Source organism: Thamnophis elegans, chromosome 2 (genome assembly GCF_009769535.1).
Source record: "Thamnophis elegans isolate rThaEle1 chromosome 2, rThaEle1.pri, whole genome shotgun sequence".
In the NCBI taxonomy this organism is placed as follows: domain Eukaryota; kingdom Metazoa; phylum Chordata; class Lepidosauria; order Squamata; family Colubridae; genus Thamnophis; species Thamnophis elegans.
Window position 1 is genome coordinate 48,358,493 of NC_045542.1, and position 22,528 is coordinate 48,381,020.

Here is a 22,528-nt window from a genome sequence, read left to right on the forward strand (position 1 = left end):
GGGCAGGGCCAACTCAACGTCACTCACATGGATGGCTGCTTTGCCTTAGCTGTTACAATGTAATAAGGATTAACCCGAGAGGCAGCTTTTGTAAGCAGGGCAATAAGGATTAGGCTAGAAACAACACCAGAATGTTTCCTTCCTGTCTTCCTTACAGGATTAGCCCTGTAAAGTGGGGGAAAAAAACAACCGGTTCTCCCAACTGCTTAGAAATTAACAACTGGTTCTCCCAAATAGGTGCAAACTGGCTAAATCCCACCACTGACTGGAAGTATTTCCAGAATTATTCATTTCACAAATCAGAAGAATTTTAATAGCACTTTTCAGAGTAATATATTTGATTAGGGAACATAACTTTCATGAACTCTTGTTCACTTCATCAGATGCCAGGTTTCTTAAACTAGTTCATGAAAGTTTTGGGTATTAAGCAAATATGTTAGGCTGAAAATATTAGTACCAGAATATCAATTCACCCATACTTCTATGAGCATTTTTATCCCCATTATATCGTTAGACAACTAAAGAAACAGTGATTTGTTGCAAAAAGAGTTAGTACTTGGATTAGAGAAAAGTTTTGTAAGATGATGCCGAATCTTTTTGGGTTTTTTTTTTAAAGGAATTGCCTGGATGAACTCTGATTGTTTTTATGATAGCTACAAATTTTAGAATTGCTAAAACCATAAGATAACAATAAAGCATTATTGCCATGAATGGGGGAAATATATTTTAAAGAACAAACAGTTTGATTCATGCTGCACAAATCACAAATTGTGTGTTGTGTCCCAGTTTCTTTGTGTAGGAAGTAGATTCCTAAAAGCCAAGCAGCACAAGAAAAGAAACAGATAGTAGCTTTCACTCTGAATATAGCACAATGGAGGCATTGTTATTTGTGCTGTTGCATTCCTTGTATCTCTTCCATGGTTACCTTAGTTCACACTTCCTTGTATGTTTTCAATATGCGCATACATAAGTTTACATGATCATTCTCTTAATTACTGTTGTTTATCTCAGCAATTTTACTGGCACTGTTAATACAGATCTGAACATGCTTAGTAGTCACAGAATGGGGTCATTTGAAAAGAAAACAACATTGGGGATGAAGTTGCATACCAAGAAGCATGGCTAGGAATAACTGCTTAAAGAACCTCAAAAAGTTTCTGCAGATGTATATTGAAAGATGAGGGATATAAATCCCCTATATGTATACACAAACACACTCGCTCACTCACACATACACACTTATTCATACCACTTTTCTTCTCCAGCAAATCCATATGTTTTCATCTCTGTTGGAACGACCATTGATCAAAGCAGACGCCGCTCCCCACTACACTACCCTTTTGGAGATGTTCAATGTTGAATTGGACAATGCAAAGATTTTGTATGATGCCCAGATAGAAGCTACTGAAACTGGAGATCATGTGCCTCCCATTAGCAAAAATATGCCACCTGTTGCTGGGCAACTGAAATGGGCTTTAGAACTCCAGGAACGATTGCAGAACCCAAGGAAAGAGTTGCATGCCATTGATCATCCGTAAGTAACAACCTGCCATTACTAAGGTGACCAGATTTTCAGATTGGAAAAGAGGGACGCCTTTGACCGGGGGGGGGGGGGGGGTGTTTGATTAAAAAAAATTTTTTTTGTCAAAAGGTCACCCCAGGACACTGAAACCAGCATAAATACGAATCTGTTGCCAACAAAATTTTGATCACGTGACCATGAGGATGCTGCAACGGTCGCTAAGTGTGAAAAATGGTCGCAACGGTCGCTAAGTGTGAAAAATGGTCATCAGTCACTTTTTTCAATGCCATTGTAACTTTGGTCACTAAATGTGTTCCCCCTCCTCGAGACTCCTCACTTCTTCCTTCATTCTCTTGCTTATCTACCGTCACCTTATCTGTCTTCTGCTCTTTCCCTCTCTTCCTTCCTTTCTCCTTCCATCCTCTCTTCTTTCCTCACTCACTCCCTTCCTCCTTTTTCTCTTCCTTCCTCCTTCCATTCTTTCAGCTTCATTTCTTTTGCCTATCTACCTTCTCTGTCTTCTGCTCTTTCCATTTCTCTCTTCCTCTTCGCTTCTGTTCCTTCCTCCTTCCCTCCTTTCTATTTCTTCCTTCTTCCTTCCTTCTGCCTATCTACCTTCACCTTCTCTGTTTTTTCTGCTCTCTCCCTGTCTTCCCCTTTCCTCCCTCCCTCCCTTCTTTCCTTTCTAGTTTCCATCTTTTCTTCTTTCCTCTCTCCCTCCCTTTTTCTTTTTTCCTTCCTTCCTTCCTCTTTCCTCTTGCCTATCAACTTCATCCTCTTTGTCTTTCTGCTCTTTCCCTCTCTTCCCTTTTCTTCCTACCTCCTTCCCTCTTTTCTCCCTCCCTTCTTCTTTTTCTTCTTTTTTTCTTCCATCTTCCTCCTTCTCCTTCCATTCTTTCTCCTTCATCCATCTTTTCTCCTTCCATCTTCTCCCCCCTCCCTTCTTCTTTTCCTTCCCCCCTCCCTCCTTCCTTCCTCTCCTTCCCTTTCTCGCACACAGGAAGGGGAGGGGAGGCTTTCTAGTCGCTTTCACAGCATAATTTCTTTATCTAACTTTTAAAAAACAGTGTGCAAATCAAACTTGAGATTTTCGTAACCTGCGAAGCACCAAGTTATTATCTTCTGTTGTTGTTACAAATTCGCAGCTACTCCATTCTTTCCGATAGGGAACTGCATTTCCCAAGATGCCTCAGGTCCTCAAAGTGCTGAACGCGGTTTTGCAATTGACTCCAGCGAGGCCCGGTAGCCGCCGGCTGGGGTGGCTGTCAAGGCGCTGACAGCGGAGCAGACGCGCCGTTTGTTACTGCTTCCAGCAATCGAGACAGACGAGGGAAGCGGCGGTGGCGGACGTCAGCAGCGACTGTAATGACCGTGCAGGCGAGGTGCGGAGGAAGAAAGGAAGGTCCCTCCCGCCCGCGATGACGGCTCCAGCCATGGACGAGCAGGCTGGCTCCGGCGTCTTCTTCAACAACAACAACAACGCGCTGCTCTTGCCGCCACCTCCAGGTGGGAAGCAACCATGCCTTGCAGACTCGCTTCCCACCGCAGCACAGGGGCCGCACAGGCGTGGTTGCTTCCCATCCGGAGGTGGTGGCAAGAGCAGTGCGTTGTTGTTGTTGGGGCCAGCCTGCTCATCCATGGCTGGAGCCGTCGTCACGGGTGGGAGGAACCTTCCGTTCTTCCTCCGCACCTCGCCCGAGCAGTCGTTACAGTCGCTGCCGACGTCCGCCACCGCCGCTTCTAATTAATATAATTCTCCCTCTCTTTTTCACTTTCTCTCCAGCACACAAACACAAATGCATAGGGCAGCCCACCTCACACACAGGTAACTCCGGGCAGCTTACAACATTATGATGCACGTCTCCCCATAGGAGAGGAGATGGGGAAGCCGGGGGCCCGGAGATCACCGGGGGATGCCGAGGATGCCTTAACCAATCGAAAGCCGGCGTACCTCGTCATAATGGGGGATGGATTTCTTGCCAGGAAACGCGAGGGTTGGACAACGGCGGAGGCTCGGGTTTGTTTTTTTTCCCAGAATAAAAGTGAACATAAGACTTCTAAATCCCCAGCAAGAAAAGAAATGCAACTGTAGTGGTCTCTCCCCCCCTTCCTCTAAAGAACAAACGTTATCCTGCCGCAGAAGCAAAGAAATCTCAGATTTCGCCCCTTCTGCAACAGCCTCCCTCAGGATCCCGCTCCTCCGCTACAGATGTATCGCGTCCCAACAGCGGAACTTCACAGCCCAAACCCAGTTTCTGGGTGACCCGTCGAGAGACTAACTGCTTCTTCTCCCCCACCCGAAGACTGTATTCCCCGCCGCTCCCTCCCCCCGCCCGCAAAGCTCTCTACAGCCCTTCCAAGCCTACCAGCACCACATCCTCCTCTCCAGCAAATCCTACATGCACCCGACGCTCCTCAGTGCACATGTCCCTTGCTGGCTCCAGGAGAGCTTTTTGGAAACGCGCAGCTGCTGCTTCTCTTTCAAACTACACAGCTCCCAAGTCAGGGCATCTCTCCCTCCCCTCGCAGCTCAGGGGCTCCCTTGAAGGGCTCCTGCTGCTGCGGCGGCTCCCCCAGCTAGCGCTCCGTTTTCAGAGATTTTCCAAAGCGCTCACCCCTCTTCCCACCCGGCCGTCTCCTTTTAAGCCCCCCCCAAGTAACCCCTTCCTCAGGCTCTCCGCCAGCACTCTTCAACTTCATCCCCATCACTGCCCGCTCCTCCAGCCCCTAAAAGCGGTGGGGCTGGGGACCGATCCTGAGCTAACCTACGCCACGAAGGCTGCCCCTCCCCGGTACCTTTGGTGCATCCTCCCGTCGCTCCCTCCCCCTGCCCCGCAAAGCTATCTACAGCCCTTCCGAGCCTACCCAGCACCAAGTCCTCCTCTCCAGCAAATCCTACATGCGCCCGACGCTCCTCAGTCCACACGCTGGCTCCGGGAGAGCTTTTTGGAAACGCGCAGCTGCTGCTTCTCTTTCAAACTACACGGCTCCCAGGTCGGGGCATCTTTCCCTCCCCTCGCAGCTCAGGGGCTCCCTTGAAGGGCTCCTGCTGCTGCGGCGGCTCCCCCAGCTAGCACTCTGTTTTCAGAGATTTTCCAAAGAAGGAAACTCACGACTCGCTCGGAGCTCTGCCTTATCCGTCTCACCACCTCAGCGTGGCCCGTCTCGGTCCAGACCCTCCGCGGCTCCGCCCCCCACTCATCCTTTTCGCAGCCGAGGGAAGGAAAGGGGGGGGAAGGCTTCTGGCGGCTCCCGTGCGGCGACCCCACTGCCATCCGCTCGCGCCTCTTCTTTGGATGCCCAAAGCCTTCCAGCCCACTCAGGGCGAGTCAGCTGTGGTGCAGCCGGTGGTAGGCAGGAAGGTTTTCAGGCAGCTCCTGGGCGGCAGGTGTCTGGGTGGGAAGAGCCGGAGGGGGTGGCGGTGGCATTTTCGCTGCAGAGCAGAGGCGCACAATCACGAACGGACTCCGCGGCAGGAGGAGAGGGTGGGGGGGCAGCGGCAGCCGCCCGCAGAGAAACTCCACGCGGTTCAGGGGATTCTGCCGGGCGGCGGGAGCCCCGGAAGCGAGAGGAACTTCTCTGCGGGTGGCTGCCCCCTCCTCTCCTGCCGCAGCGATCCCAAATTTAATTCATTCACTCAGCTGGGGCAGGCGGAAAATTCTCTGCACGAACGGACTCCGCGGCAGGAGGAGAGGGAGGGGGCAGCCGCCCGCGCTTCAGGGGCTTCTGCCGGGCAGCGGGAGCCCCGGAAGCGAGAGGACGTTCTCTGCGGGCGGCTGCCGCTGCGCCCACGCTCTCGGAGGCGGCGATCCCATTCACGAAGAGGCAGGAGGAGAGGTGGGCGCAGCGGCAGCCGCCAGCAGAGAACTTCCACGTGCTTCAGGGGCTTCTGCCGGGCGGCGGGAGCCCCGGAAGCGAGAGGAACTTCTCTGCGGGCGGCTGCAGCTGCCCCTACCCTCTTCTCCTGCCGCGGCGAGCGGAAAATTCTCTGATTATTAGATAGAATAGATTAGATTACTCACCAGTGAGTAAGCGCAGCTGCAACCCCAAAAGAGGAAAGGAAATGGAGACTTGCGCAGGCGTGCTCAGCTAAGCGGAGTCCAGCCAATCAGTGAGCTGGTTGGGATGGAAAATTTTCAGCACGTGGCGTGCTGAAAATTTCCCATCCCAGCCAGCTCACTGATTGGCTGGAGTCCAGGCCAATCCAATCAGTGAGCGGCAGGCTGGGCTGGCTTAAATTTGTAGGTAGGTAGGATAGAGAACAGAACGATGAGCCAGCCCAGCAAGCTAGCAGCTGATGGGCGGGAGCTGTGAGCGCCAAAAAAAGCGTGCTTTTTAAAAAAGCGGGCGGGACGCGGGAAAATGCATTAAAAAGCGGGGGGTGTCCCGCCAAAAGCGGGACGTCTGGTCACCTTAGCCATTACTGACTGTCCAGTTTTTAGTAATATTTTCCTGGAGTAGAATTACAAGCTATTAGCTTTGTTCAAGCTATTGTTAATTAAATTCTATTTCCCTTCTCGAACTGAGGGGTTTCTTTCCTCTTTGCAGGGTAATGGTCAGTTCTGAAGCAAACTGATATATGGAAAATATGATGAGATGATACGTTTGCTGAAAGGCTACCGTGAAAGAATTATGCACAGTGGATTTCCAGAGTTGATAGAGACTGCCAGTTTAATCTAGAGCAACCACTGATCCATAGAGATCCAGAAACAAGACTTATTAGTGTCAACTTCAGCAAAGAGGTTGGTAAAGGAAGTGAAGCAACTGAACAGTTCAATGTTCAGTTTGATTGCAAGTTTTTAGCCTTCTCCAAAATGGCAGACTATAGCTATATAGGACTATTTTCCCCCTGATTCTCAGACAGCGCTGACTCTTCTGTCTGGGAATGATGGGCATCAGTAGTGGGATTCCAATTTTTTTTACTTCCAGTTCATGGCTTGGTGGGCGTGGCAGGGAAAAGGATACTGTAAAATCTCCCATTCCCTCCTGATCAGCTGGGACTCGGAAGACAGAGAATAGTTGGAGGCGGGGCCAGTCAGAGGTGGTATTTACCGATTCTCCGAACTACTCAAAATGTCCATTACCGGTTCTCCAGGAACTGGTCAGGAACCTGCGGAATACCACCTTTGATCGGCATGGTCCGACATCTATGTATGATGCTTCTTTAGTATGCAATGACTGATCTAGCAGAATCTTTCCCAAATTATATACAGAAAGAATAACCTTACAAGGTTTTGAAATTACTTCTGTTTAAATGACATTGATTAGATTGCTTATGAGCTTTCAAGCTTTACAAGACTTTGATTGCACTGGTACATCAGATGATACGTTATTTGGTTACTGACTATCCAAATTCTTTTGCTACTCAGTAAAACCTGTAAGATTTCCTTATGCAGGCTGAAACCTTGCAATAGGAGGAGACGGTCCTTAGCTACTATTATCCCCAGCTTTGGACCTTATAGCTGTTTTTTGCATTGAAAGGAAAGCTTCCTCAGCAACATGAATGGCAATAAGACTTACATATTAGCTACACGCAGCTTTATGGTGGAACAGATTTTAACATATTTCAACATTATAGAAATGGATAAAACAGATGGGTTCATACAACTTCCTGTTGTATTACAAGCATATCCATCACATTTTTAGTTCAATTTTGTTTTCTATTGTATATTTGGAAAATCACTTATTTTTCATGCTGCATTCCTATACAGCTCATAGCTGTTCTCCGTGAAGTCAAGTACCTGAACTTTCAGCAGCAAAAAGAAATTCCAGACAGTGCTGGCAGCCTTTTCTCTCAGAGTGGAACTTTCCAGAAGTTTGTGGATAACCTAGATCTCATTGTTGGCTGGTACAATAAGGTATTTATTTATGAACTGCCCAGTGGTGGGATTTTAAAATTATTTACTACCGGTTCTGGGGGTGTGGCTTGGTGGGCATGGCAGGGGAGGGATACTGTAAAATCTCCATTTCCTCCCCACTCCAGGGGAAGGTTACTGCCAAATCTCCATTCCCTCCCGATCAGCTGGGACTCTGGAGGCAGACAATAGATGGGGGCGTCAGAGGTAGTACTTACTGGTTCTCCGAGCTACTCAAAATTTCCACTAACGGTTCTCCAGAACTGGTCAGAACCTGCTGAATACCACCTCTGAACTGTGATTATAAATCACACTCCTTCATTAGCAATAGAGATCAGTATGACTAACAATAAATGGAGATAAAATAAAGTTGGAACTAAAGCATTAAGATTCATAAAGATTCAAAGAAAAAGGCATCAGCAAGACATTAATTATAGCGCACAGACACTAATCTTTTTTCAACAGCTTGTCAATTTAAGGCCAAATAGCTTGTCTTAATCAAAACATGGTTGCCCATCAGTGGAACAGGAATGCTATATCTTCCCTAGCAGTTCATCTTCATTTAGTAATCATTGCGAAAGCCCTCTCTATGGATGAGAAGTTCAAGAAAAGTCCCAAGGATCTTAGAACTAGGCAAGCTCTGTTGTCTTTCAGATAAGCCTCAAGACAATTAATAGTTCCTAAACAGTCTTTCAGTTGTGTCTGGAATCTACTAGAAATCATTCCAATCCATCTTTCATTATTTGCTAATCTGTAGAAGCTGTGAGTCACGGTAAGTGATGGTCTGAATAATGATTCATTCCTTAGGTAATGATCAGTTCCATCACAACAGAATTATCAAACCTAAATTTTATGCCACCAAATACAGAAAACTGGAATCAAGTATACTTTGATTGATAAATAGTACCAGATGCTAATTGGACATAATCCTGGAGCCCATCTTTACACAGTAGTTTCAGATAGTCAAAGCTAAATCTACCCCCCCCCCCCCCAAAAAAAGCAAAGCCTAGGGAACTTGGGCACATTTCTCAGACTTCAGATGTTGGGAAGGGAGGCTGAATCTCTGTTCCAAACACACAGAATGATGGAAAAGATCACAACAGATCTTTGGAAATCTGCCTCCCAATCAGGCTAAGCTTTGAAGAAATTATTTCTTTGAATGTCATCTACCCTGTCTCTGTGATGTAGAGTCAATCAGAATCCAAACCTGAGTGGCTATTTTCCAATGCCCTGACTTGGCATTTGGCAATAAAGTACTCAACTCAGAGAATTCTTATCTAGGCTTCCTGAACTAGAAGACGGTCGGAGTAATCAAATCCTGTCACAACTGCCTCCCAGTGTCATATTTTTCTTCTGCTTTTTGTTATAATCTTAGCAACTTCCCATTTTCTTCACTGACCCCTTTTAAGACAAATCCCCCACCCCACTTAGCTCCATTAGATTATAAAGAGGCATACCCCATCTTTCTTTGTCAGGAAGAATTGATGAGCTATTTCTTTTTTTTTTTTTTTAATTTTTAAAAAAGATGTTATTGGTAAAAGAAAATACAACATCCATAACTTGTAAAAAAACAGTAAAACTACATTTCGAGATATTCCCATACTATCAATCATTATAAACATCAAGTTAGGTATCTATTCCTTCCCTCCCTCTTCTCTTCCCTCATTTCTCTTTTCCATACCCTTTTCTTCCCTCCCCCCTTACTTCCTTCTCCCCTGCCTTCCCTCCTTTCTTTTCTCCTTTCCTCCTTCCTTCCCCCCCTTTCCCTCCCTCGTCCCCCCCTCCTTCACACATACCTTCCCTCCTTCCCTTCCTCTTTCCCTCCTCCTTTCTTTTCTCTTAACCTCCTCCTTTCCTCCCCTCCTTCCTTCCTTCCTTTCAACACTCCTTCTCTCTTTCTTTCCTCCCTCTGTTCCCTCTTTACTACCCTCTCTTCTCCCTCCCTCCTTCCTCCCCCAGTTTTCTTCTCTTCTTCTCTCCTTCTTTCTTCCCACCTTCTTTCCCTTCTCTTCTTTCTCTTCCCTCCTCTTTATCCTTCCCCCTTCTTCTGCCTTTCCTATTCCTCTCCTTTCTCCTCTCCATCCTGACCCTCCCTACTGTCCTCCTTCCCCTCCCTTCTAACCTTTGTTACATTGCATATTTTCCTCTGCTGAGGACAACCTGGTTCTCTTTTCCTTTCCTTGCTTGAAGAGGCAAGGATTATAAGTCCTCTCGCCTCATCTAAAATGAAGTTTAATCGCTAATTTCATGCAGGTAATTATAGCGGATTTCCTATCAGCTTTTTAAATTTTTCCCAACATTGTAGTGTAACAAAATTGCTCGACGGTGGGTTCTCGCCCCTGATACATTTCTCCCTTTCGCTTATCTCTCAGTTGTTGTATATTGTCATTTGAGTTATTGGTTAATCGTATTAGGTTAGTCAGCTATCTCTTTGTATGTCTAAGTCTTCACTGACTCATCAAGCCATTTGTACAGCTTCTCCCAGACTATATAAAAGTCTGTATCTTCTTTGTCATTAATTCGCATCGTCAATCTGTTCATTTCTGCTAGTTCTAAAATTTATTCATCACCATAGGGTTGGTGGGGCATTTTCACTCTTCCAGCACTGTGCGTAAACAATCCTTGGACGCTGTCAGAATATGGACTAGGGAGGTATTGGTCAGATTTGCAATTTTTTGATCTATTATCCCTAATAAGAAAGTTTCCGGCTTAAGACATAGTTTAATTGACAAGATTCCATTCAGCCATCCTAGTATTTGCTTCCAATATGCTTTGGCTACCGGACACGTCCACCACATATGGTAGTACGTGCCCAGCACTGTTTTACATTTCCAGCATATGCCGAAACTTTTGAAGACATTTCGCCAGTCTTGTCGGTGGAAGATGCCAGCGGTAGAACATTTTATATATATTTCTTTATAGGCCGTCGACTTTGTCAATTTTAGGTTCCATTCCCCGACTCTTTCCCAGTCGTCTAGGTCTATTGTGTGGCCGATGTGTTTTGGGCCCAGGTTAATCCATGACTTCTTTTACTCTTCTGCTTCCGTTTTTCGAATCAGTAAGCAGTGTATATTTTGAAATTAATTTCATCTGCGTCCAATTAAAATTTTATCTAATTCCTGGTTCTTGTTCTGGAAGCCGGGTTGTGCTAGATCGAATTTGTGTTTGTTTTGAATTGAAGATATGGCCACCAATCGATGTTACTCACTTATCAGCCAAATTTTCCCTGGGGTTAGTTTGTTTAGGTCGTCTAGCAACTGTTGGTAGGTAACAATTTTATCCAAGTTATCAAATTCGGGTATATCAGGGCTTCCGTCGGAGAATCCATTTAGGTAGTTGCGGTTGTAGTATCTCCTTCTAATTTCGAGCCAGTACCTTAATCAATACCCCCCTTAAATGGTGACTACTAAAATAATTGTGGATTTTATTTCCCTCGCACCATAAGTAGTTGTGCCACCCGTATTGCAGGTCGTGGCCCTCTATTGTTAAGATTCTTTTATTAGCTAACATTACCCATTCTTTTATCCACATAGTTGTTGCTGCTTGATGATATGTTTTCCATTCCGGTAATCCATTCCCCCTTGAGTTCTTTTATCCTGCAGGTGCATATATTTTATTCTGGGCTTTTTTACCATTCCATATAAAGTTTCGAATCATTTGTCCAAATCATTATAAATTTTTTCCCCTAGCTTAACCGGTGCCGTTTGAAATAGGTAGAGGATTTTTGGCAAAACATTCATTTTAATTACTGCGACTCTTCCCATCAGTGATAGTTGTAGTTTTGACCAGGTTTTTTAAGTCCTTTTGAGTATTCTGTAACAACTTATCATAGTTGTCTTCTTTATGGAAGAGCATTTCGCAGACAGCCAGATCCCTACATACTAATTTTTTTAGTTACCTTTAATTCCATTGTTTTCTCTAGTTCTCCAATCTGGTTTTTGGGGAAATTTTTTTATAATCATTTTGTGTTTTTCCTTGTTTATTTTAAACCGGCCACACACCCAAAGTTCTCAATGTCCTTCATCAAATTCGGTCCTGAAAGTAAGGGGTCTTCCACAATAAAGACCATGTCATCCGCGAAGGCCTGTACTTTATATTGTTCTTTTTTTATGGTCAAGCCCCTAATTTCCTGATTTGATCTTATCCGATTTAAAAGGACCTCTAGTGACATAATAAATAGTAGTGGGGAGAGCGGGCACCCTTGTCTAACACCCTTTCCCATTTGTATCCTCTCCGTTAGTTCCCCGTTGACTATAATATTTGCAGATTGCGTGAATATATAGATTCTATAATCTAATAAATTTGTCACCAAATTTCATCATTTTTAGTGAGTGATTAGAACGTTCCAATCTAGGTTATCAAAGGCTTTCTGAGCGTCGACAAAGATTAATGCGAGTTGTTTCTCGGATCTTGTTTGATAGAATTCCAGGGTATCAATTATTATTCTTGTATTGTTTCTAATATGTCTTTTTGGGAGAAAGCCGTTTTGATCCGAATGGATACTTTGATTTAATATTATTTTTAGTCTTTCCGCCAATATTGATACAAAATTTTGTAATCTGCATTTAACAGGGATATGGGTCTATAATTTTGGACCTTGCTACTGTCCGACTCTTCCTTTGGTATTAGGGTGATGTAAGCTTCCCCCCATGATTTTGGGACCCTACCATTTGTAGTGCCTCATTACATAGTTCTCATAATTTGTCTTCTATGGTATTTTGAAGTTTTTTATATATTTCCGACGGAAGCCCATCCGGCCCAGGTGTTTTTATTATTTTTTGTTTTTGAATGGCCTTTTTCAGTTCTTCTTGTGTGATTTCTTTATTGAGCATCTCTCTCATCTCCTCCGACAAGACTGGAAGCTTCTGCTTTATAAGGTATTTTCTAATGTCTTGTTCATTAATTTCGTTCTTGTTTATATAGTTTCCTATAATAGTTCTGTACTATCTTTTTTCTTTTCTCCTATTTCTTGTTTCAAATTCCCTCCTCGTCACACAGTTGTTTAATAATTCTTTTGACCTTCTCCTTTCTTATTTTGTGGGCCAACCATCTCCCAGTTTTATTTGCATGTTCAAAATGATTCTGCTTCATTCTCTTATGTTTTGTGCTATTCCTCTTGAGAGATCAAATTTATTTGGTGTTTAATTAACTCACCTTTTTCCCTGTGTCTACTATTTTCTGGCTCTTTCTGGGTCAGCAGTTCCGTCTCTCTTAATTCTTTGTTCAGTGTATTAAGTTTTTCCCTGTTGCACTTTGTTTCTTCTTATATATAGGCTATGATATTCCCTCACAACTGCCTTCATCGTGTCCCAAACATTTTGTATTGAGGTCTGCTCTTTACAGTTTTCTTTAAAGAAGTAGCCAATTCCTTTTCTATTGTTGTACAATGTTTCTCTTGTAGTATGTTCTGGTTTAATGTCCACCTAGCTTTTATCCTTGCCTTCCCTTCCATTGCCATAAGACTGGGTGATGGTCGGCCCACTTGTTGGTTGTTATTTCAATATTTACAGTATCCATGAGTAGCTCCGAGTTTGACCAAACCATGTCGATACGGGACCATGAATTATGTGGATGGGAGTAAACCGTGTACTGTTACATCTTGCATTCATTGCTTGCCAGACATCATAAGATCTAAACAGACAGCTGAGAGAGGACATTCTAAGTACAATAAGAGGGGACTCTCTAACATACAAGGGTAAAGAAATTCTCATCTTAAAACAGACTCCACAGAGAGTCAGAGAAGAGAAGGAAATACAACTTCCTCTCCACACGTTTAAATAGAGACAGAATCCAGTTCAGATGGCTCCTTCCAGAAGGAATGTTGATAACATGGAGGGAAAAGAAATACCGGATAGATACCTTGGCGAAAGCTCAAGAATTCCAGGAACTTTTACTAGCAGACGATGAGAGATTTAATAAAGAAGGACTTTTAAGACAGGAGGACACTATAATTGAAACTCAACCAGAGGGGCGGGGGCCAGGAGAGGCCAGAGAACGAGAGAGATATGGCAGAGAAGATTTGAGAGCAAGGTCACCCATCGAGACACGATCCAAAGGCGCCCTCAAAGCGAATAACGTGTAAGGGAATTGAAGAATGGGAAACGAATGTACTATCAGCAAATGTAAATGGTCTTAACATAACTTCCAAAAGAAAACGTGTACTGTTGGATCTAGTGAAACAAAAGTTAGATGTAATCTGTCTTCAGGAAACCCACATTAAAGAAAAGTACAATAACCTGTTGGTCTGTCCAAAACTAGGTAAAACATTCTGCTCGTCAGCACAAACCAGAAAAAGAGGAATTGTGATGTATATAAAAGAATGGTTGAACCCCAAATTAATACACGCAGACAAAGACGGTAGGGTATTAATGGTGGAGATAATTAATGGTGGGAAAAATTTTTTACTAGTTGGAATCTATGCCCCAAATCAAAAACAAGAGAGATTTTATATTAATCTATATAAGAGGATAAATGAAATAGAGTGGCAAAATATATGTATTCTAGGGGATTTCAACGCTATAGCAGATGGTAAGATGGACTATAAGGGTAATCACAAGAAAAGCACAAGAAGGAAACTACCGTCTGCCTATGTAAATATGATGAGCTATTTCATGTATCCATCCATTCATTATGTGAATAAATTGGAAGGGATTATAAGAAAGCAGCACAATTCAGCCCTGCAAATAAAAACCTGTACTGCATATAAGCAATAGCACTTAGACTTACTGTATATACCGCTTCATAGTGCTTTACAGCCTCTCTAAGCAGTTTACAGAGTCAGCCTATTGTCCCCAACAATCTGGGCCTGCAGTACTACATTCTAACCATTGCACTACTACAGCTCTTGTAATGTAATGTAACATAATATAATTTAATATAATTCTGCAAACTTCACAGCTTTTTTGAACTTGCTGAATGTCCACACAAATTGCTTCTAAAGCGGGACTCAGTTACCACAATAGCATTTCTTTTTTTTTGACAAAAAATAATAATAATTCCCCCCCTCCTTAACTTGCGCATAAGCAAAAAGTTCGAGGACTAAAATAAAATATGCCACTATTAAGACAATACCATATATCTACAAAATGAGCTAAGAATGCATCCTGAAATAACTGCCTATTTTTTTAGATCAAGAGAACATTTTGCCAGTAGAACTTCCTCTGGTCAAAAACTGAATTGGAAGAAATTGATGTTGGCCTAGAGAAAGCTGAGACCAATCTGTTTGGAGTAATGAAGGTACATTTATCTAATACCAGCTGGATCTGCCCTGAATCTCCTTATTTCCAAACTGGAGGGAGTGCGCTTCAAATATCAGTTGCAGGAAGCAGTGGCAGGAGAGGAATATTTTTGTGTCTCTTTCTAGCAAGGACAACCAGAGGCCACCGATTTGCTTAGAAGGGCCAGCAGTGCCATTCTTATGTTCTTATGGCCTTTTGTTTCTAATGCCATTATATTGCAGTGATAAAATTCTGGGAACTGGATATTAACTCCATGGGAAATGATAGACTAGCTACTAACTAAGTTTCCCTTCCATTACCCATCCAGATGTTATGGATTATATTCAAGAGATGCGAAATGTTTTATATGATTTAGAGACAAGAATTCAAAAAACCAAATTAAATGTGGAGAATATTGAACAGCTTATGCAAGTGAGTAAAGCATTGCTACCAGACACTTTAAAAAGGGAGGTTCTTTGATTTTAGTTTTAATTTTGTTCTGCTACAGATTTATTTGTGACAACTGCTGTACAAGAACTTCCTATCCTGTTTCTTTTTTTAAAAAAGAGGAGGCTCCTTGATTTTTAGTTTTAACAGAATAGAATGACAGATTTGGAAGGTGCCTTGGAAGTCTTCTAGTTCAACCTCCTATACCATTTCAGACAAGTGGCTGCCCAGTCCCTTCTTAAAAGCACCCACAACTTCTGAAGGCAAGCAATTTCACTGGTTAATTGTTTTCACTATTGGGAAATTTCTCCGTATTTCTAGGTTGCGTCTCTCCTTGATTGGTTTATATCAGTTGTGTTTTGTCTTGTCTTCTGGTGCCTTGGGAAATAGGCTGACTCCCTCTTTTCTGTGGCAACCCCTCAAATATTGGAACACTGCTATCAAATCACCCCTAGCCCTTCTTTTTACTAGAATAGATAAACTGAATTCCTGCAACGATTCCTCATATGTTTTAACTTCCAGCTCCCTAATCATCTTTGTTGTTCTATTCTGCACTCTTTCCACAGTCTCTACCTCTTTTTTAATAATATGGCAACCGCTTTATAAAGCGTTAGTAAGATCACACTTGAATATGGTCTTACTAAGGCTTTATGAAGTGGTACTAATACTTTATGTGATCTTGATTCCATCCCTCTGTTAATGCAACCTAGGATTGCATTGGCTACAGATTTATTTGTGACAGCTGCTCTAAAGGAGTTTCGTCTTATCCTGTTTCTTCTCACAGGAATGGTCAGCTAGTCCTTTGTTTGAAAGGAAAGACAACAAAGAGACAGCCCTTCTTGATCTAGATGGAAGACAAACCAATATAAACAAACGCTATGCAGCAATCAAAGATGCTGGGCAGAAGATCCAGAGTATGGTGGAGGTATGAAGGAATGAGAGAAAGATAGCTTTCATAGTAATGTGGACTATTTGTTGAATGTTATGTTTGTCAATAGCACTAGTTTTTATACACTTTCAGAAACATAGGAAATTGTTTTATCATAATATATTATGACTTCATCTCTTTCAGTGTTGACCATAGTATTGCCTACATTGGTTAAGATAATCTTCATGAACCTTACTTAGATGCAGCAAGGATTAAATCTGAGATTTTTTGTATATAAAGAATGTGCATTATTCTTGCACTTCAGTCTTCCTTTATACCCTATGTGGCTACATTATAATATGAATATTTATTTTTGAAACTAATTATTACTAGCTACTTTTGGAGGGTTTTGCTCAGTGGAGGCTGTTAGCTTGAGATATGTGTACTCCTTGTAATGTGTGAAGTACGAAGCTGAGATACTTTGGTGGTAGGAAACCACAATATTTGTTTTAAGTCATTGATTTAGAGCATTTGTAGTCTTCCTTTTGAAGATTCATAAGGCAATTTACAAAATGACTTTAAAATACGCAAGTAGCTGTAAAGTGTGCTTAAGCATTAAAATGGTCCAGACTATTGAAAACTATTATTTTGCTAATTGAACTGCAAAGTAAACCCTTGAATAACATTGAGTTCACACTCACAGGAGGTTCAAGTAAAAAGGTACAGTAAAAAAGATTTTAAGCTTTTTAAAAAAATATGTAACCTCTCTCAGCCAAATAATTTTTGTTCAGCCTCACATTTCCACCAGTCAAATTTGTAACCTTCCATATAAATACTTGTTTTCATGAATGAAAGGAACATGATAAGCATCAAACAGCATTATTATTTATTTATTTTATTTATTTATTTATTTATTTATGGGCCATTAAGTTTCATTAATGGCATCAGAGGCATAATATTTTCTGGGTTTTGTTAAGTGGGCCTTTGAGAATATATGTATTTCAGCCTCAGTTGTCCATATATATAGAGAGAGACATTCTAACAATAAAATTTGTTACACTGAAAATGTAGCATTTAGGGTCCCAAGGCTGAAGATGAAAGAATGTAATCCACTCACGGATAGCTGAACCAAGAGAAGTTTATTGAGCAACCAGAATTGACATAATAATCAACAGCAAAATTATTAATCATGAAACATCATACTTATAGTGTTTGCAGTTTCTTTAGCTCTACCTACTTTATGTGTTATATCATTATTGGCTAACAAGTCTCCAAGGCACAATAATTGGTTAGTCCTTACATCATAGGTGTTCGTGAGAATGTGCATGTTGTTATAGCTGAATGAATCAAGTGTTATCAAATGAGTGAATAAAATGTTGCAGGTTTATTACTTTGTTTCATCCCGTGTCCTTGATCATGCCTGGGAACACTGCAAGCAAAGAATAGCTGACAGGCAAATATTTTCTGCAGATTGCTGCAGTTTTTACTTACACATGTAACCTCAGTTCTAAGAACCATCCAGATGATTCACTGTAAAAACCCTACATGATACCACATGCTACACTCTCTTTTAGCATATTTTGGTCAGTCTGCCAGAAATGCAGTGAAGGCCTGGTTTTATCCCAAGCATGCTCATATTATGGTATCTACCTCTGTTTTCGAATCTAGAAATTGTCTTGCAAATCAATGTACAGCTGATAGCATTTCCCTCCCCTTGCCCCCCCCCCAGTTAAAAAATACAGACAATGCTCTGAGGGAAGCATATGCTATTTTAGAAATAGAAACGTTACAGGAGTTCCTGTCTAGGAGGGAAGAAACAATGCCCCAAATGCACTATATGGTAAAAAAAAATGTTATACAGGCAGTCCTCAACTTACAACCACATTTGAGCCCAACATTTCTGTTGTTAAGTGAGACAGTTGTTAAGTCAGTTTTGTCCCATTTTATGACTTTCTTGCCTCAGTTGTTAAGTGAATCATTGCAGTTGATAAGTTAGTAACTGAGTTGTAAGTGAATCTGGCTTTCCTATTCACTTTGCTCATCAGAATCATACCAGTGGTCATAAATATGAACCAGTTGCCAAGCATCTGAATTTTGATCAAATGATCATGGGAATGCTGGAAGGGTTGAAACTGTGAAAAACAGTCAAAAGTCACTTTTTTCAATGCCATTGTAACTTTGAACGGTCACTAAATGAACTGCGGTAAGTCAAGGACTACAAGCCATCAGTGTGGATGCAGGGCAGTGGTGGGATTCAAATAATTTAACAACTGGTTCTTGGCCTTAATGATTCCTTCCAAAAACCAGTTCACCAACTGCTCAGAAAGTTAACGACTTATTCCTTAGCCTTTCCCTTCTCCTGGCAGCTCTGCGCATGCACACACTGCAGTGGTGGGATTCAAATAATTTAACAACCGGTTCCCTGCCCTAATGATTTCTTCCAACAACCAGTTCACCAAACTGCTCAGAAAGTTAACAACCGGTTCTCCCAAAGTGGTGCGAACTGGCTGAATCCCACCACTGATGCAGAGCCATATGTGATGGGATATGCTTAAAGTGAACATGTTTTTAATCTCTTAGTTCTCTCCCATAGTTTCTCTTTACTGATATTGGAAATGATCATATGTGTACTGGTAAATTCTAGTTACCGAAGTATTGTTGAATGACTCTTTCTATGACCATTAAAGCAATTACTATTGACAGAAAGGATCTGATTAAACTTGATTCACTGCTTCTCTGAAATATTTTTTTTCTATCTCCAGGAAAATGCAGACTTGTTCAAGGTTGACAAGACAACTGTAATATGGTCTCATTATGTAGAATATAGACGAAATAATCTTAGATGGCTACTTTAAGTTTATTCGCAATCACTGCAGTTTCTACTCAGCAATATGGCAGCCGATGTAAGTAATGAAGTTTCGAAGTATTTTTCCTTTAATACTACCTTTGAAACACAAGATATTAAGGGGCGCAAACTTGCATACTAATTTGAAGATGTTTGCATGAAAGCTCAATAAATTAATCTCTGTGTCCAGAGAGGCTTCTTAGTATAGGTAGCCCCCGACTTACGACCACAATGTAGCCTAAAAGTTATGTTGCTGAGACATTTGTAAGTGAATTTTGCCCCATTTGATGACTTTTCTTGCTATCGTTGTTAAATGAACACTGCAGTTGTTAAGTTAGTGACGTGGTTGTTAAGTGACATGGCTTCGCCATTAGTTTATTTGTCAGAAAGTCACAAAAGGTGATCATATGAACCTAGGACAACTGCAATGGTCATAATATGAGTCAGCAGCAAGCGTTCTGAATTTTGATCATGTGACCATGGGAATGGCTGCAATGGGGTGCAGTGTGAAAAACCGGCTGTAAGTCACTTTTTTCTAGTGCCGTTGTAACTTTGAACGCTCACTAAATGAACCAAGGACTACCTGGTAAAAGTAATTAAGCAAGATGTGTTAGCGCCCACATATTTTGTAATGAGCCAATAGTGCTCAAAATGGCATACTGATACAAGAGCAATTTTGGATTTACTGGGTTCACAGCTCTTCTTCTCTTCTATGTGGCCCACAATTCTTGTTGACTCCCAGGGGTGTGCATGCATATTCCCCTCCCACTGAAACCTTTGGGAATTATTCTTTTGAAAACTGTGGAGGTGGGGAGAGCAAGCACTGTATGTCCTGCTGCTCCCCCGTACTGCTCTTCCCTTGTTTTTACAATTGTTCTGCACTTTATTATTACCATCTCAACCAATCTGAATAACACAAATCAGAATGATTCAAAATACAATAAAGAAAAGTGATATAAAGGGATAATTTTCTTTTGAATCCATAACATACTGGTCTCTTATGTACCTGCTGATTAAATTGTCAGATTCTTTAAAATGATTTAATTCACTTCAATGAAAGCAAGTCTGCTTTATACATTGAAATAGGACTGTAACATAATGATAAGACCAAGGGCTCAGTGAGCTTGTAGAAAAGAACAAAAATTTTATACATGAGACTGAAAACTGGCAAATGAAAACTGCACCGATGTGCTTTCAGGCCAATGTTGCCCCGTTATTTGAAGTACGGATGGAGTTGTATAAAGCTGACTTAAGGTATCGTCCATCACTGGAAGTTGGAGCAGAACATGGTTTTTGGAAATGGTAGAAAACTTAATGAATGATATCTATGAAACAGCAAATCTTATACCCCGACTGGCAAAAGGGAAACACAACTATAAGGTTAGTCCCAATCTAAGGATTTTTTTTCACCTGAATAAATCTAGGGCAAGTGATAACCAGTCAGGCAACAGTTGATTATTGCTTCGTTCAAATGCCTGAGGGCATCAAACTAGGTCCACCTGGCTTTACACAAAGTACTGATCGTTTCTGATGAGGCAAAGGGAGAGCAGTGCTTAAATTTTTAAGAATAATTAAATGCGCCCCGCAATTTCTGCATACCTTTCTGAGGACAGAACCATGCAGTGATGTATGTGCTAGTCATTCCCAACTCTAGGGGTGGTGCTCATCTCTGTTTAAAAGCCCAAGAGCCAGCGCTGTCAAAGACTTCTCCATGGTCATGTGGCTGGCATGACTAAACACTGAAGGTGCCTGGAACACTATTACCTTCCCACCAAAGTGGGTCCCTATTTTTCTACTTGCATTTTTGCATGCTTTCAAACTGTTAGGTTGGCAGAAGCTGGGACAAGTAACGAGAGCTCACTCTATTATATGGCACTAGGGATTCAACCACCAAACTGCCGACCTTTCTGATCGACAAGCTCAGCATCTAACCCCTGAGCCACCATGTCCACAATGTCTCTTTAAGCAATTGCTAATTGAACACCCAAGGAATAGCAATAATGGGCACAACAGCTATTAATGGGCACAACAGCAAATAATGGGCCAACAGCAAGCAGCACAACAAATCACGAGCATTGTAAATTGGTATTAATGGGCTGGTGCACATCTCTTACTTTTTTTTTTTTTAGAGGAGGGTTGAGTCAAAGGACAGCTCACTAGCCATGATGTTAATAGTGGTGATGATTTCCTGTGGGAAGGTAGTATTGCAGGCATTCTTCATTCTGTCCCCAAAATAATTGTGTGAGCTGGGATGAGAAATAGCAATGTGTGAAGAGTGAGGCAGTGAGCTCCAGGATTGAGTGGGAACCTGAACGTGGACCTTCCCTGCCCCAGTTCAGCAGCTTCAACAGTAGCTATCTTGAAAAAAATCCTCTTCTACCATTAAAAACATATAACCATTGCAACATGTTCATGTACGGTAATGCACATTGTTGCCCCAAGGGATCTTTCCCCACTTATAATTATTTGATTTATACGTTTTGTTACCAGATAGAGATTTCCTGCAAATTTCTCCTATAGTTAAAAACAAAATGGGGAAACAGACAGGTACTATGAAAGAGCAGCAACACAAGCTCCTTCTCAATAGATAGCAAAGAAGCAGCCCTGGAATACTCTAATTATTAAGAACAAATACATAAAGGTTCATTTAATACAACACATGACTTTTTTTTTAACAGGTGGAAACTAGCTGCTTTATGTAATTGCCTAATGCCAGTATTGTCCTTGATGTTTGCAGACTGACTTGGAAGATAATGGAGAACTAATGGAGATGAGGGAGGAAGTGGCTAACATTGTGGTGAATGCCATGAAGCAGGGCGAGGAATATCAAGACTCCTTCGAAAAATACTCCTACCTTTGGATGGATGATCCCCAAGAATTCATGCAGCGCTTCCTGACTTTTGGGCATGCTCTCACACAGGAAGAGCTTGAATCTCACAGCGGAGGGAGTACTTGCCACATGTTGCACCCACTCTTGAGCAATCCAACTACAGGTTAGAAGAGGAGGGGATGGATAGGTCAAGGGAGACTCTCATCTTTATCTGAGGTAAACCATAGAGTGCAATATTATGGGGATATCTCCTACCCCGTTTCCTTAACCCCATAATGGCCATATCACTGCATAATAAGGGTGGTAATAGTACGTCATCTGTCTTCTTTCACGTGGCCTCATTTCAATCATTCTCTTTCTATCTCTCTGTTTAGTCCTCTTTCTTTATAAGTCCCAAATTTGATCATAGACTATTACCTCATTCCTATCATTTGATTTGAATAAGAATATTCTCATCATTCCTATCACCCATCTCCTCCCACTTATGACTGCATGACTGTAACTTGTTGCTTGTATTCTTTTGATTATATTGATTGTTTTCTGATTGCTTATTTGTACCCTATGACTATCATTAAGTGTTGTACTTTATGATTCTTGACAAATGTATCTGTCTTTTTATGTCACTGAGAGTATACACACAAAGACAAATTCCTTAGGTGTCCAATCACATGGCCAATAAAGAATTCTATCTATTCTATTCTATTCTATTCTATTCTATTCCACTCCACTCCATTCCATTCCATTCCATATGCATCTGGTGTTCCTTCTAATTTTTACATTTTAATAATGATCACCACATAAATTGTCCAAATGTCAATGGCAGGTGGTGTGTGTGTGTTGTGTGTGTGTGTGTGTGTGTATCCAACAAAAACAAAACAACACATATAAAAAACTTTCCTCAATTTCGTCAAGCATGTTGTTTGGTTACAAACTTTTGTGCATCA

General features: G+C 41.9%; 1 protein-coding gene across 1 annotated transcript in view; it reads left to right on the forward strand.

The window, feature by feature from the left end:
- DNAH17 (dynein axonemal heavy chain 17) overlaps positions 1-22,528 on the forward strand; it is a 150,911-nt gene that overhangs the window by 12,958 nt on the left and 115,425 nt on the right. The window contains 11 exon segments of the mRNA XM_032239003.1: positions 1,266-1,538; positions 5,612-5,620; positions 6,083-6,149; positions 6,152-6,264; positions 7,234-7,380; positions 14,530-14,674; positions 14,923-15,026; positions 15,826-15,966; positions 19,953-20,046; positions 20,049-20,134; positions 21,492-21,771. Coding sequence (XP_032094894.1) covers positions 1,266-1,538; positions 5,612-5,620; positions 6,083-6,149; positions 6,152-6,264; positions 7,234-7,380; positions 14,530-14,674; positions 14,923-15,026; positions 15,826-15,966; positions 19,953-20,046; positions 20,049-20,134; positions 21,492-21,771 — 1,459 coding nt within the window.